At 38.3% G+C, this 17385-nt stretch overlaps 1 protein-coding gene across 1 annotated transcript in view; it reads right to left on the bottom strand.

Moving 5' to 3' along the window:
• Positions 1–668: 668 nt before the first annotated feature.
• The window catches only part of LOC131688561 (organic cation transporter protein), a 39215-nt gene continuing 22498 nt past the window's right edge, over positions 669–17385 (bottom strand). The window contains exon 2 of the mRNA XM_058972890.1: positions 669–2554. Coding sequence (XP_058828873.1) covers positions 927–2554 — 1628 coding nt within the window. The 3' untranslated portion in view covers positions 669–926. The remainder of the gene's footprint in view (positions 2555–17385) is intronic.

The raw sequence follows: 17385 nt of genomic DNA, 5'->3' as shown, positions 1-17385 counted from the left end.
CGTCACTATGGATACACTCAGAAAAAAATATTAGTAAAAGTGTTCCGCTCTTAGCAAAAAACAACCAACGCCTACTGTTAGGTTGCAAGTAAAACAAGTTAATCAAGAATAATAATTAAATTAGAAGTATTCCTTTTAAGCTATTGAAGAATAGTAATCAAAATAAAAGTTTTATTACCAAACTAAGAGCATGTGTTGGTTGTTTTTTGCTAAGAGCGAAAAACTCTTTTTTTACCAACATTTTTTTCTGTGTGTAAAAAAAGCTCCGAATCTTACTATTCACTTAGGAGAAAATATTCCGTCAGCCCTGGTATAAATTGAAAGAGGAAGTAAACAAAGAAAATATCTCATTGTGGATATGACGTTTTGAATAAAAGCTCTAGAACTATTGAAAGCGTCGCGTTGGTTGACGTTTGCAAGGTACATTTACACTTCCCTGACGAATCAGTGGTGCTAATGCAAAACACCGTTTCAAACCGATACTGAACAAACAACCAGGTCTTTACAATGCTTTGAAGACTCGACACAAAGTAAAGCGACGAACCTATCGATTTGACCGGACACCTGCATGATTAACCTAAACTATAATTAAAAGTTTTCTAGATATCAAACTTACTGAATGAATAACATATTCACAATCAGCATTCTCATTTCAAAAATGAAACGTGTTATGCAGTAAACTAAAATGTATTTCAATTGAATATATTTTTTCTAAAGTCAATTGCTTCTACAATTTATGCTTAATCTAAAACATTTATACATCTATTTTCACAATACTCGTTCGGACACTACATTCAAACAGAAAATCCCACCGTAGAAGGTAATAACTTTTGCTAGATCATCCAACCAAATGCAATACACAACATCCATCTTCGTCCAAACTATTAAAACTAGATCACCTCACTCACGAGAAAGCTGCACTCCGTTTACCGCTCAATCGTCTGCATTGGAACCATCTGCTGGGCCGGTGGCATATCCTCCATGTGCGTCCTATTTCGTCCCAGACAGCTCGAGAAAGCGGTATCACCACGGCCAAAGTTTTCCCCATCCTGTAAACTCTGTGGCATTGGCTTCCCGTTAGTTTCTGGCAAAAATAGAACCCAACTTCCGGAAATCAGTGAAATCACACCGAAAATTACTGCCGGAATTTTCGGATCAAACGAATCGAACAGGATGATCATCGGTGTCGAAGCACCGGCTAAACGAGCACACATCGAACCGAGACCCATTGCGGAATTACGCACCACGGTTGGGAACAGCTCGGCCGAATAGTTGTAGATTACCGCGAATGATCCGGCGATGAACAGCTTACCGAACATTACGATTGTGGTTGATTCGATACTTCCCCGGTTAAGATAGGCAGCTATAATACAGCAAATTCCACCGACAATCATCAGCGAACTGGTAATCGAGCGACGTCCCAGTTTATCCAGCAGAAAACTAATGGCGACGTAGCTGGGCATTTCCACCAGAGCCATCAAGAACAGAATGAGGAATGGGTTTCCACCAAGTTTGCCAGAGCTGAGCGATAAACCATAGTACGTGATTGAGTTAGCAAACCAGCAGAGGCATACGTTTAGGGTCATCTTCCGGAGATTCGGAGTCTTGAACAGGTCGCTTAATCCAGCACTGGCTTTCGGAGTAGCTTCCATGTCGTAGTTGGACTTATCCTTCGACAGATAGTATTCCTTATCGACGCTCAAGCCTCGTCCGTTCAATCGAACTGCCTTAGCAATAATGTCGATAGCTTCACGCTTCCGATTCTGCATCCACAACCAACGTGGAGATTCATCCATAACCCACCAGTGGGCAATTAATAACAACCCGTGCAGTCCGTAAACCACCTGTAAGAGTAGTCTATTAGGAATGACGGCTCCCCAGGCAGCGACCAGCATGATTCCTGCAGCAAATGCAGCCTGGAAAGATATACCGCAAGGAGTTCGTTTGCTTGGTCCAACAAGTTCCATCGTCAGCACAAATCCAGTGATATAGCTACCGGCACTACCGAAGATACCGTACAAATATCGTATCACCAGGAAGGAATAATACTCCGGGGTAAAAGCAACCCCCACTCCGAGAATCAACTGCAACAAACCGGACCAACAGAATACCTTCTTCCGGCCGATTTTATCGGCAAGCCCACCCAACCAAACGGCTCCAGTGAACACTCCCAGCATGTAAATAGTTTGCCCCAAAGCACCCATCCACCGGCGATCACACACCAAATCCCAGTCCATCGTCCTCGAGGACTGGTAGTAGGTGGTGTTATAAACGTAAGCGCTGCAGGCAACCGTCGCATTCGCCAACGCCCCTGACTGTTGGTAAATCGAGCAGGAATCCAGTTCGCCATCTTTGTTCAACGGAATGTACTCCCTTAGGGCATCAAAGTCCAGCATCGTACCACCGGTGCCGTTCAACGAATCGACTCCATCGATGAAGCATCGATGTTCCGGGATGGCCGCCACCGTCACCAGGGAAAGCATGTGTACACCGGCCGTTACTGCCGCGAGCAGGTGCAGCACAAACTGGAACGCCTGGTAACGACCGAAGTCGCCTGTCGAGGAAAAAAAAGAGAGAAAGAGAGAATTGAAATAGAGTAGGTTAGTTCTTTGTCGTGCGCTGGAGACGGAGTTGATTAGAGTAGTCGTGCGAAATGAGTGTGAGTTGTTATTTTGGCGTTGCTACGTCAATATTTACCGAACGGTGTGCGTGTGTGACGTTGAGCTTGGCGTGTTTGCGCTGTTGGGGGCTTGTTTGTTGCGCGAACGACATGTTCATCTTATGATGGAGTGAATGGTTTTCGAACAAAATCCGTTACGGTATACTAGCAATCATGTTTTTCAGTTAGCAAGTTCAAATGTCGTCAAATAAAATATTATTAGATAAATTGAATATTTCATCCACATGCATTCTTGAATGAAAGTAACAGGCGGTGGTTAACTAATTTCGTCCGCATCCCTTATCACCTATCTTTGAAAATCAACCACCTTGATTATGCAACAAATTTTATTCGATCATGTTTTATTGCAAACAATTCTGCAGTCTTCATTTTGTTACATTCAAAATTGCACATATTGTGTTGTATGGAATTTTAAATTTTCTTTGATTTGATGGCATTGTAAGGATGGTGCCCATCAAGCTGATCTTTCTTTGAACTAAACAAACTAATTTGTTTGTTTAGTATTTGACCAAATACGAAACTAATGGACTGGGCATGTAGTGTACGTAAGGAATACGCATGGTCGTGTCCGAGTTAAATGATAACTTTTTAATCATGTATGAGGATCGAGAATTGACAATTCGGGAGAAGATTCGAAAGTCATTTACCAATTTGCGGCAGTCATATCAGCACGAAGCATTTCAAAGTAGAGAATGGATAGCTGCTCCCAGACTCCGTTCGTTGATTCTCTGTGCAATTTCGCTTGTTCTGGTCAATCACGGAGTAGCAACTAGGAATTGTATGGTCCTCATGATCGTGCTCATGCTCATACATTCTTGAATGAAAGTAATATTTTGATAAATCAAGGAAAATCGTTTAATATCTGAATGGAAAATTGAAGCTGGATTCTCCACTATTATTTCTAAAAAAAACATATTGAAGCGGGACTGTTTGCTATATTCCGGTCGTCAGTAGAGCTAATAGTTTTTTTTGGCCATTTTTAGTGTTTTACACTCGCGATTCTTTTTATTCCTGTTTTATCTGTTTATCGTGTTACTCGGTAGTACGTGTGCATTGAAATTTAGTGACTTCAAGCACGATTTTATCTGCTAGTGTTGATTCGTGAAAGTGATAGTTTTTGTTTGTGATTTTTGTTTTCACTTGACATTATCACTGCACAGTAAGCAGCGATGCCAGATTTACAGATATGTCTGTATTTTACAGACTTTTGATGGTCTCCTACAGACGTAATAAGAAATCTACAGACTTTTAAAAGAGTAACAGTGTCTAACAAAATTGCACTAGAACAATTGTATCCGAATTCGAGCGATTCCTTCACAATAGTTTTCTAATTTCAAGCTACTTTTAAATTAATAACGTAGTGTAAATAGGATTTACACAACCATCTACAGACTTTTACAGACATTTTAATTATTCTGATCAGGGCCGCAGAGAGAAAATACGGGCCCGGGGGGTCCAACGTACGGGCCCCACCCACTGTGTATTGCCTGAGTACAAAAAAGTTAATGTTTGAAATCCATTGGAGTTCACTGGTATTATGTATAGTATACTGAAATTTTATATTTATGTACCATTTTGTTGCTCTAGTTGTTTGTAGTGCCAATGAAGGAAAAAACGTAATTTTTTATACTTTGGGAGTTTTTATTACTTCTTCGACAGTTTTGGTGACTTTGAAAAGCGCCATTTTTGTAATAGTATTTATAAGAGTAGGGAAATGACAAAATTAAAAGAGATGGAAAAACAATAGGAAAACTAAATATTAAAAGAATGTACAAAAAAGCTAAAAACAACAAAATCAACCACATAAACAAATGTCAATTGTCAAAAAATGTTTAATCGAGAAAAACCAAAACAAAACCTATAAAAAATTGGTAAAGGAAAACAGGAAGCTAGAAAAACATATTGCGAAGATTAAAAAAAGTCGAACATTATTGAATAGATGGTGAAAATAATGAAAAATCGATAGGAAATTAGGAAAAAATTAGAATCAATGAAAATGAAAAAAAAAACTACTAAAAAGAATACAAACATTAATATAAAAAATGCATAAAACTAAAAAACTCGATAAATCAAGAATAATAAAATTTATTTAACATTAAAAACAAGAAATATTTCAAGCAATAGAAAAAATAAATAAAACGTTAAGAATGCATAAAACTAGAGGAGTATATATAAAAGACAAGAATAAAATAACCTTCGAAATTAAAAAAATGGACGAACCAGAAAATTTTGAAAAACTTGAAAAGTTTAAATGATGAAAAGACGAAAAAGTAAAGGAAATTGGAAGTATTGAACAAAAACGGAGCAAACAGAAAACATAGTAGAAAAAAGCCATACTATAGAAACACAAAAATGAAGATATTAACACGAAAAAAAATAATAAAATGGATATTATTTAAAGAATAGAAAAAGCACTAGAAATGAAATTTGAAATAAATTCAAACAACGAACTAAATGTAAAAGTAAGAAAAAATGCGCATAATGTCAAGAAAAGATAAATCAAATGTTTTTAGGAAAATAAAAAAAAATAATGTTAACGTATAGGACAATGGTCAACTGAAAAAGTATTTTCAAAACAGGTTAAATGGAAAACATGAAGAAATAACAATAACGAATTAAATCTTAAGAAAAAGGTATAAAAAATTATATTAAATGATCAATTGGAAAAAATAAAACTACGATAAACGGAAAACTAAAAACTAGAAAACGAGGAAGAAAATAGGAGAAAGGTAAAAAATTAAACAATAAGACAAATTGGAATGAATTTGAATAAATAAAATTGGTTTTAGAAATGCAAAAAAAAATATGAAAAAAAGGAAATAGAAAAAGGCTATGACAAGTATAAATGTAGTAAATAAACAAATTCTAAAAATTAGATGGAATGACAAAATAAACAAATAAAAATATATATGAAATATGAAACAATAAGAAAAAAATAAAGAAAGCAGGAACGTAAAAAGATGTATAAAATAAAAGTATGCAAACAGATAAAAAAGGCAGAATCTTACAATTCTAGAAATATACATGCAATCCACAACTTGAAAAAACAGGTCAATGAAATTTTAACAAAATAAAAAAAAATCCACGTAGGAATAAAAAAAAATGGAAAAAATATGAGAAACATGGATCAAATTTCAAATAAGGGTTTTGGTTGGATTTTATGCTATACTGGTTTCGAAAACATTCCTAATCCTATAAAAACGTGAATTATTCTTTTATTTGTGTTGGTGTCTTAGCACACCTTAAAATATTTTACAGGAATGTTGTAACTGATTTCTAGAATATAGTTCAAAAATAAAATCGTTACGTTCAGGAAGCGACGTTCAAAATCTCACACTCACTCCTCCAAAACGAAAAGATTTTGTATGCGGATTTAACTTGCTCCATTAGTTAACTAATCTTGCTAACTAGTTGGTTTAGTTTGGAAGCAGAGTTAAAATTTCTCTTCGAAATCAATCAAAAACAATTTAGCAATTTAGTTGCTTCTTAGAATCATTGGCAGCAGCAGGATTGTGAACTGAGAGATCTTCTCTTCATTCTCCATGACATATAAAATTTAAAACAAAACTATTAACACTATACTTGTCACGAAAGGGCCTTGTTGAGTACGCAATTTGCTGTTATAATAAAAATGTTGACAAAAGGCCGTATTTGAAAGAATTGTAAAACGTATTTATTTTTTTCCATCCCTGGCTCCTTTGCTAGGGGGAATTGGTAGTCGAAAATCACCGAAAAAGCTGCGTCATTTGAGTATGACCCCTTTACAAAAATGTTTCGGTATCATATCGTATCTGAATATGATTTTTTATAGATTTTGTATCGATGAACGGCGAACCAATTTTTAAATTTCAAATTTAAATTTTTGGAATAATTTCGAAGTCTTTTGGTATATCAAGAGTTTTTGATGACTCATTTGACCAATTGAGCTCTCAAATTGAGGTAGGGTTACCGCCTCTAGTGGTACTTTGACCAGCAGAATTTTACTGAGCAGGGGATAGACTTGAAGAGACACATGGGTATGCGTTGAAATCAATTCGAATTTCGAATTAAAGTGATCACTCGACAGAATTTTGGAGCGCTTCCATTGCTTTTTATTTTATAAAACGCTTAAAAACAAATAAATATGCACTGTTTTCTTATGTAGCTCGTAGCACTACGAGGAAAAATATCTTATTTTCTTCACATAGAGTGTAATGTTTTGGTAAAGCACTCAACCTTTCTGTGACGTTCACATTAAGTTGGATGTTTTTGCATTTGTTAACAGTTTTGTTGATTTAGTTGGATGTAGTGATTCGCTTTCTCGGATATTCACAAAGAATCCAAAAGTACCAACCACTCTCGCTGTGAAGGATAACCCGAGAGAGCTTTGCTCTGCTCCTCAGTAAACAAACACGGGGTGTGAAATCACGCTTCAGTTTCTTTCGAGAATCTTTGTGAGGAACATAGGGCCTGCAACCCGAGGATGATGTTTATGAGGGCTGGGTGCTGGGCGATTCCTGGTAAAGAAAAGGGCAACGCAAAATTGCAAAATAATCCAATGGATTCTTCCGGGCGAATTCAGATTTATCTGAACAAAGACACGGAATTCGCCTCAAAACCGGTGTAGCGACCATAAGCAGGGTTTTTTTCTTTCAATAATTACTTTCGATACTAATCCAGCGCTTTCAAAGATTGGAAATTCAATAAATCAAAAAAATCGATTTCAAATTGGCGAAATTTTAAGACAACCTCATGACTTCTAATCAAACCATTTAATTGTTTAACCCTTACAAGTCTAATCATATTTTTGTTTCGATTATAGACATTTCAACCTTAAGGTCATTCGCTTCTTCATTCAGGTTAAGAATTTTCCTATAACAAATCTCTATTCCTGTGTGCGAGGTTGGGATTCGAACCCAGGTGAGCTGCGTACATGACATTCAATGTACAAATTCCGCTATGCCCGCTCGAGTCTGATCTTGTTTCGATGCGAGATTTACGTTGATATAAACATAGTTGATATCAAATATGCAGTAGTTTAGAATTTTCGCCATTCTAGTTACCTCATACACAAGATATTGATTTTTTAATTGCATTCTCTAATAAATTTTTATCGAAAATGTATTTGTCAAAATTTTAGTTTCTGTTAAAAATCCGGGCCCCCTTCAAAACTCCGGGCCCGGGGGGAAACACCCCGGTCCCCCCCCCCCTCTCGGCGGCCCTGATTCTGATACAGACATTTCACAAAAACATGTGGCATCGCTGACAGTACGTTACGCTCATTTTTTTCGCCAAAAGCGACATCTGCTGGTGGGTAGCCGAGTTGTCGCACGTTGTGTGCAAGTTCGCTTCCATTGACGCACGTTACCCGTTAGCGTTTTCCTGAGCATATTGCATACCTGCTAGGCGTTATTTCTACATCAAAAGCATGGCTTGTAACAACTGCTCGAAAGTGGATAATGATTCTGATCGAATCACATGTCGTGGATACTGCGGAAATTCGTTCCACATGATATGCGTCAAGATGGATTATGATGTTCGTGACGTCCTGGGAACCCACCCACGGAATCTATTCTGGATGTGCAATGGCTGTGCTGACTTATTCTCAAATGATAATTTCCGTAGAATGGCTTCGCGTTGTTGCGACATAGTGCCTGACGACAATTCTCTGAAATCTATAAAGTATGACATAGCTGATTTGAAAGATGTCGTCAAAGTTCTCTCGGTTAAAGTTGACTCAAAACCGCTATCCCCAGCTATAACGCCTTGGAAACGAATTGCTGAATATCCAGTTTCAAACACACCTAAGCGCAAACGCGAAGATGATTCGCTCAAAACAAAAATTCCTAATATTCGTGGATCCAAAACTGCGTTTGAAACAATAAAAACAATTTCACCACCTGAGGAGCTGTTATGGGTTTACTTGTCAGCATTCGATCCCAGCACGACGGATGATGAAGTTTTCACCCTTGTGAAAAATTGTCTGGGGGAGAATCCGCAACCGAGAATAGTTCGTCTAGTTCCTAAGGACAAGGATCTCTCATCTCTGAGCTTCATTACTTTCAAAGTTGGCGTTAGCAAATCATACAGGGATAAGGCTCTGTCCAAAGACTCTTAGCCGGAGAACATCTACTTCCGTGAATTTGTGACCAATTCAAAAATTCAACGACCTATCATCAGGATTGCGGTGGAGAAGAATCCATCTGGTGGCGGACAGTAGCGCCAAGCTATTCTGGATAAACTCGTCTGTCCAACTTATTGTACCCCGGCGAGCGATCTCGGTCTACCTGACGAATCGGCGACTTCTTCTGTGTCAGCTAAAGCCAAGAAGGGTATATGCCCGAGCAAATACTCATGTGTTCAAACACCACATAGCCCCTTGAAAAGATCTTAAACATGGTCCGTGCCAAAATTCACAACCATCAAGACACCATAAAATGGTCTCGATAACCCATAAATACACTAACATATGGTATTTTATATGGGATCTACCGGACCATGGTGATGGTGTTTTCATGGGTTGAACCCATTTCAAACACCCATGTCAAACCCCATGAGCATGGGTGTATTATGGGCTTTTTGTTTGCTCGGGTGTCATTCCGAAGCAATACAAGATGCTGCACACCCTCAATTTAAATTTCACTTACAGTCTGCTGATGAACACAACTCTACCGCCGCTGTGAATCTTCAATGTCAAAAACAAAATTTTGATCCCATCGTAACGAGCACGTCTCTTCATAGCACATACGGCTCTACAACGATCACAGAAGGACTAAGCACTCTATGCTATGCTGGTATGACTCATCGCACCCTGGGACGCACTGCAGCTAGCACTATGGAAGCCCTTGATCCCCCTGCCACAGTCGAGCCATTGCAGCCAGCGTTCACCAGTCGTCCCGGTCCTGTGTGCAGGAGTGGTGAAGGGGTCTTCCAAATCGATACCAACGGCAAGTACGAACCCGATTTTGTTAATGCAAGCATTGATCAGCTCCTCGCTTCCAGTCAATCGCGGCATTCAAACCTACAAATATATTACCAGAATGCCGGTGGTATGAATTCAGTAATCGAAGATTATTTGGTAGCAAGTTCGGATGAATGCTTCGACATAATCGCCCTCACAGAGACGTGGCTTAGCGATAGCACTCTGTCAGTGCAAGTATTTGGTGCCAACTACGATGTTTTCCGAACTGATCGCAGCTCACGCAACAGTCTCAAGGCTACCGGCGGCGGGGTACTTGTGGCTATCCATCGTCGATTGAAAGCGCAACTGATTGACGATACTTTGGGGGTCTGTGTCGAGCAGGTGTGGGTGCGAATCAAAGTGGCTGGCTACGCACTTTTCTTTGCGTGGTTTATCTTCCACCTTCCGACATTGATTGATTCACATACTGAGTCACTGGAACGGATTTCCGCTCAAGCAAGCCCGGTTGATGAGATCCTGGGGTGGCATTCCGCATCTCGATTCGAGTGACTCGATTCGAAACGTTTTGAAGTCGTTTCGACTATATTGCGGCATTACGTATCGCATTCGACCAAGCTTTCGAGCTTGTTAGATTACGGTACTAGATTTCGACTGCCTGTTCGAGCGGAAACTGTCAAATAAGCGTATACACTGAAAAAAAATATTTTTAATTCTGCTACGAATAAGTTTCATAAAACCAACTTTGGTAGAATATAGGAATTGTTTTAATTTATTTAGTTTTTAGTTGCTTGTTATCGAAATATATATGGATAAGTTTCGCAAATATAACTTTTTTCTAGTACACAATAGGGGTGAGCACTTTGAAATAAAATCGATATTGTTAAACATCAAATCAAGAAGATCCGATGTAATATAGAAATACGATTTTTTTCCTTTTATGTACGAAAAATAAATTTACCCTTTCCAAAAATATTTAAACTATATAAAACAATTGATAAAAGAACGAATCATTTTGTTACATTCACGAAAAATAGTTTAGACATCGATGATAACTTTTATGCACCTTACGGGCCAATCAACGTCAGATTTACAAATAAAATTTTAGTTCATTCCAAATTCTTTTGCTAAAAATATTTGACAGGTATTTCTATTATGACTGAATAAAATATTTACTTCAAGGTATGAGCTTTCAACTTTTGAAGTTAGAAAAATTGAACAATTTTCAATCGCTGTTAGCTCGGAAAGTATTCGATGCATGGAAAAAATATTAAATATAAAAAGTTGCATTTTCGCATGAGCTGGAGTTGGATCAATTGTTTTGCTTTTTTTCAAATAATAAAAATCATGTTAAAAAATTTTGTTTAAAAATTTTGCAGTGGATCTCATTTTTTTTGCGAGATATTACAATTATAACATTAAAAAGGGCAATTTTACATTAAACGCCATGTTGTGGGCCAGCTTTAATTGAAACATCTCGTAAAGTAATAAGGTTCTCAATATAATTATAAATGTTTTCAAGGAATAAAAAACCTATAAGCCCAAGCTTGTATTTTCAATATGTTTCTAACATTTGCAAAATTCATAACATAAATAACAAAAAAAAAACTATATCAATTTTTTATTAATGAGCTCTTTTGAAAACGCACTTTTTATTATTAATAAATTTTTTCGTGCAATTAAGTATCCGAGTTATCAGTGGTTGAAATATGGAAAATTCAAAAACCCATAACTTGAAAAAAAAATCTATCGTATTCAGCCAAAACAAATAATAGATGTCAATTATTTTGTGCTAAGAATGCAACAAACATTTTTGGTAGGAATTAAAATCGTGGTTGTAAATTTGACGTGGAATAACCCGTACATTAAATATGTAAAACTACTCAATTTTTCGTTCATCAAGATGCCATTTTTTCAGTTCGTGAATTAGACGAAACGAACTATTTACCATGCACGAAAATGCTTCGTTGCAGTAAATAAGTAATGATTTTGTTCATCGTATGATAATTTTAGTTCCACCTAAGAATTTTTTTCAGTGTAAACAAAATTGCAGTTTGTTTTGTTTTTTTTTTTTTCGATGAGCGTCAAATTCACAAAATAAAAATAGTGATTGTGGTAAATAAACTGACCCAAACATGTTCATAATCTGTTCACGTCACTCACCCTCACCACCTTTCTTCAATGCTTGGGCACTATTTTAGTTTGATATAATTGTATTCTTGAACTTTTTACCACAAAATTTTAATATATCTCGCTGTTAAAGTTGAAGCGCCGAAACATCGAAATGCCTAGCTGGTAGTGTCCCTTATTCGGACCTCAATCACATGATGGAATGTATTATCTGCAGAATGAGTTATTCACAATTATACTTAGATTAAATAACATATTTAATATCTAAATAATTATTTAAAACAACACAACTTCGAAACTGCTTTTATGAAATCTTTTGGAAAATAATCATAGCGAGCAAACTGCCCTTTTCAATAAAAATGGCTAATTTTACATTAAAATTTTGGTTTTCAGGGGTTTTCAGGAAACTGATAGCTTCCAAAAGCAACAATTTTTTCAGCAATTGATGACGCAAAAATTTAAAAACTAGTTCGTTAAAATAGCCATTTTAGTTGAAATAGTCAAGACAAAAATTCGTTTTCGTGTTTGCGAGGTTTTCCGTGTACTTGATAGTTAATTATTTTGTTATAGCACACAACTTGAGATAGGGCGAACACAATCAAATTGAAGGGTTTCCAGAAATTGTAGATGGCATAATTTTTAATCGGTTGATGCATTCAAATTTGTTAGTAATTCAATTTGATTCAAGCTTCTTTGCTATATAAGATAATATTGTGTATTTTCATGCATTTAATACAAATGACGATATAACACCTAATTCTGTTGGTGTAACAAACGTACATTATGGCACTGAATTCAAGGCTATATTGTGATATTGAAAACAATTGAGGTATAATAGTCGGGAACAAATGCATCAATTAGAATATAAAATTGTTTAAATCACCACTTTCAAATCAAGAATTATTATGATTCTATACATCTATCAGATAGCGATTAGACAAGTCAAGGTGTCTTCACTTTGCTTCATCGATTTGTTTTAACACATTTTCATTGTTATTTGGTGTAGGATAATTTATTATCAATATTTAGTATTACTTTTCCCAAAAAAAATATGTTCCTGATGGTGAAAATAAATACCACATAAAGTAGCTCAAAGTACGTGGGAGCTTTTGACACCTTTTGGTAATTTTATATCCTCTAAGTATTCCAATTGTTAACCAATTTAAAGAATGACATGAAATAAAAACACAAATCATAATCTCGAACGACAGCAATAAAACTATCGAGCAAATGCGTTCGACTCGAGTCGTTTTCGAGTTCGATTGTTATGGTTCCATAATGCCAACACTTCTCGATAATCTAGTACTTCTTCGAGCGAACTCGAACGAAAATTTACTCTCGAGCTCGGTTCGAAATACATAATGCGAAACAAGGTCGAGTCGATAGAATTTTGATCGAATCGAGATGCGTAATGCCACCCCTGATTGTTGGTGATTTCAATTTCTCCGGATTAAAATGGCGCTCTGCTTCTGACGGATTTATGTTCGCTTATCCCGAGCTGTCATCTTTTCATGATGTTATCACCAGTTTGCTTGACTGCTACAGTATAAATCTGCTGCGCCAAACGAATAATGTGGTGAACGAGAACAACAGAATCCTTGATCTCTGTTTTTGGAGCAAATCTGACTACGCGCCTAGTGTTACCGCAGCACCGTTCCCCCTGGTAAAGACTGTTAGATACCACCCTCCCCTGCATATAGTGCTTGAAGCGATTCGAGTGAAGCGTGACTGCAATGCTTCCGACACCGTCAGTTATATTTTTAGAAAAACCGACTATAATAGGATTATTGACTTCCTGTCGAATATCCACTGGACTGAAATTCTCGACAATGATGATGTCAACGTTGCAGTGCAGACCTTCTCCAATGTTATGAGCTATGCTATCGATCGCTATGTACCCAAAAGAAGTGGCCTTCAATCTAAGCACCCAGCGTGGCACACTGCCGAGCTGAGACGGTTAAAAGCGACTAAAAGAGCCGCTCTGAAGAAATACTCCAAGTTTGGGGACTACGTGCTGCGACAACACTACGTTCATGTTAACCAAGTCTATAAAAGGACATCGAAGCGTTGCCATGCCGATTACTTGCGAAACGTGCAACGTAAGTTGAACCTAAGACTTTCTGGACGCATGTAAAAGAGCAAAGAAAGGAATCCAGGTTGCCTTCAACGATGAGCTATGGAGGACGTATGAGCTCTAGTTTACAGGAGATTTGCCAACTATTCTCTGAAAAGTTCGCGAGTGTTTTCTCCAACGAGAAACTGACACCGACCCAGGTTTCACGCGCGACTCTTAATGTACCTCAATCATACCAGTCTTTGAACTCTATCAATATCGACTGACGATAGGCAAAATGAAGGCTTCAACTTCGGCAGGCCCAGACGGTATACCAACTATTATTCTTAAAAATTGCTCTGCCGGTCTAATTGAACCTCTTTGTCATCTGTTTCAATTGTCGCTAACAACCGGAGTATTTCCCGAACTCTGGAAATCCTCCTTCATGTTTCCAGTTCACAAAAAATCTGATAAAAAGGTAGTCGACAACTACCGTGGTATTACAACGCTAAGTGCAGTTCCTAAGCTGTTTGAAATGGCTGTGTTGGAACTCATCTCCAGCCACTGCAAACTGTATATCTCCGAGACTCAGCATGGATTTATGTCGAAACGTTCAACATCTACGAATCTTCTGTTTTTCACAACATATGTTACAGATGCCATGTCGGACGGCCTTCAAACTGACGTTATCTACACGGACCTTTCAGCTGCTTTTGACAAGATTAATCACACTATTGCAGTGGCAAAGTTGGATAGACTTGGCTTTGGTACTAATATTCTCCGTTGGATGCAACCGTATCTCAGTGATCGTCGTCTAGCAGTCAAGATAGGTGATTGTGTATCCGAAGAGTTCTTTGCTTCATCTGGTATTCCGCAAGGCAGCCATCTCGGTCCATTGATTTTTCTTCTGTATTTCAACGACGTTAACTTTTGTTTAGAAGGACCACGGTTGTCTTTCGCCGACGACCTCAAGTTATACCATAGAATCCGGAATACTGATGATGCAGCTTTCCTTCAACGCCAACTGGTAACCTTTGCGGAATGGTGCGAGTTCAACCGAATGACCCTAAACCCCAAAAAATGTTCGGTCATTACGTTCTCGAGGAAAAAAACGCCAATTCGATTCGATTTCTGTCTAGCTGAATCCAGATTGACAGAGCGAATTGTGTCAAAGATCTCGGAGTTTTTCTCGATGAACAACTGACGTTTAAACAGCATATCAGCTATATTGTCGCAAAAGCATCACGCTGTTTGGAGTTCATAATGAGAATATCTAAGCACTTTTCAGATATTTACTGCTTGAAATCTCTCTACTGCTCACTCGTTCGATCAACTCTGGAATATTGTTCAGTTGTGTGAAACCCTCATTATATTAAAGGTGTCCATCGAATTGAGACAGTACAGCGCAGATTTGTTCGGTTTGCCCTTCGTCGATTGCCTTGGAGCAACCCTCACCAGCTGCCAAGTTACGAAAGCCGGGGATTGCTTATTGGATTCGATACATTGCAAGTGCGGCAGGATCTATTCCGTACTATGACGATTTCGGATATTTTGCAAGATCGAATTGACTGCCCTGAGCATCTCAGTGCGATAAATATGAACGTTCGCCCTCGCACCCTTCGCAATAATTTATTCCTCCGATTACCTCTTCGCCGGACTAACTATAGAGTAAACGGTGCCATCATTGGTTTGCAGCGGACCTTCAACAGAGTGTCATCCGAGTTCGATCTTCACATTCCACGTAGCATATTACAATTTGACTTTTTAAATAGATTTTTTTTTTTTTTTTTCAATTTGTTTATTTGATAAGGCACGTATGCGTTAGCTTAAAGGTGCCATTTTTTCATTGTTTTACATTTTGAATTTCTTAAAACTAGGGGGATACACATTTCAATATTATTTTGTTTTATATAATAAAACTAAAAAAAACTACAGCTAACTTATACATATAAAAGAGGGTATAATATAATATTCGTAAGATTTGGGGGACGGGTCATTTGTGTGTTCTTTGTATAGTAATTCACTTTATGATTTTTAGAAGGGAGATTGTAGAAAAAATAATTATTAACTAAGCGGAACATTTTACAAGCTTATTAACTAGAGATAACTAGAAAGAGTGGTTCAAGATTAAGGGGAATTAATTAGGGCTATTTTAAAGTAGTGGTACTGTTGCGCATTTCTTAACGAGATTAAATATTGTTCAACTAAAACTAGAAGATGGGGGGGCACATAAATTTTGGGAAGATATTCAAGGGGAGAAGGGGGTGAAGTCATACATCTGTGTATCAGAGACATGGGAGGGTGGGTGGACAAGGCTGAAGGGGGGGGGGGTGAGATATAAACTTTCAGTTTCCGGCATCAGGAATTAACGGCCAGGATTACAGATTCGAATGGATTGATCAACTAACACTAGAAGATAGGGGGGCACATAAGTTTTGGGAAGATATTCAAGGGGAGAAGGGGGTGAAGACATACATCTGTGTATTAGAGACATGGGAGAGAGGGTGGACAAGACTGAACGGGGGGGGGGATATAAACTTCAGTTTCCTGCATCAGGAATCAACGGCCAGGATTACAGATTCGAACGGATGTATCAAGTATTGGGACGCCGGGCGGTTTTCCTCGAGCCGGCAGGGGTTCTCCAGACGATTTCGTAGTACGGCTCAGATACGGATCGGGAACACACCGCGCTGCGCGTGTGATGTTGTACTGTAGATCTCGTGTTGTTGGTTCATTCGACAGATGTTTTGTCTCGTCTTGGAGTCGTATCAAACCATCGTTGGGGTACGGTAGGCGGAAGAGGGCACTTCTGGGAATGATAAGAGAAAAGATAGGGGCATTTAAATTTGGATATTGATGGTTTTGAGGAACGTGTATATAAGGGACATGTAGAGAATATCGCGGCTTGCTAGTACATCTCGAACCGGGACATTGGGTGATCTTCCTCGGGCCCGAAGGGAATCGAATAGTTGAGATCTGGCAGAACAGTACTCGGCACATGCCCAGACAACATGTTCGATTTCGTGATAACCGTTGCCACAAGCGCAGACACCGCTATCCACGAGCCCAATACGCCGGAGATGTGCGTCCAGCGTGTAGTGATTGGACATGAGCCGAGACATCACGCGAATGAAATCCCGACCCACATCCATCCCTCTGAACCAAGGTTTCGTCGATACCTTAGGGATTATCGAATGTAGCCACCTTCCCAGTTCACCATTGCTCCATGATGTTTGCCAACTTTCGAGGGTTCTCTGATGAGTAATACTGAAAAATTCGCTGAAGCTAATTGGTCTTTCATATATGTCACCTTGCAAAGCGCCCGCCTTAGCTAAAGAGTCCGCTTCTTCATTACCTGGAATGGAGCAATGCGAGGGAACCCAAACTAAGGTAATCTTGTACGATCTTGCAGACAAAGCACGCAGGCGCTCCCAGATTTTCCCCAGAAAATATGGAATGTGCTTTCTCGGTTTCATTGAACGGAGAGCCTCGATTGAGCTGAGGCTATCCGAGACAATAAAGTAATGATCGGTGGGCAAAGTATCAATGATCCCAAGGGTATACTGAATAGCAGCAAGTTCTGCGACGTAAACTGAAGCAGGATCATTGAGTTTGAATGAGGCG

Source organism: Topomyia yanbarensis, chromosome 3 (genome assembly GCF_030247195.1).
Source record: "Topomyia yanbarensis strain Yona2022 chromosome 3, ASM3024719v1, whole genome shotgun sequence".
NCBI classification, from domain to species: Eukaryota; Metazoa; Arthropoda; class Insecta; order Diptera; family Culicidae; genus Topomyia; species Topomyia yanbarensis.
The sequence above is the reverse complement of the archived record's forward strand: the minus strand, read 5'-3'. Positions and strand labels throughout refer to the sequence as shown.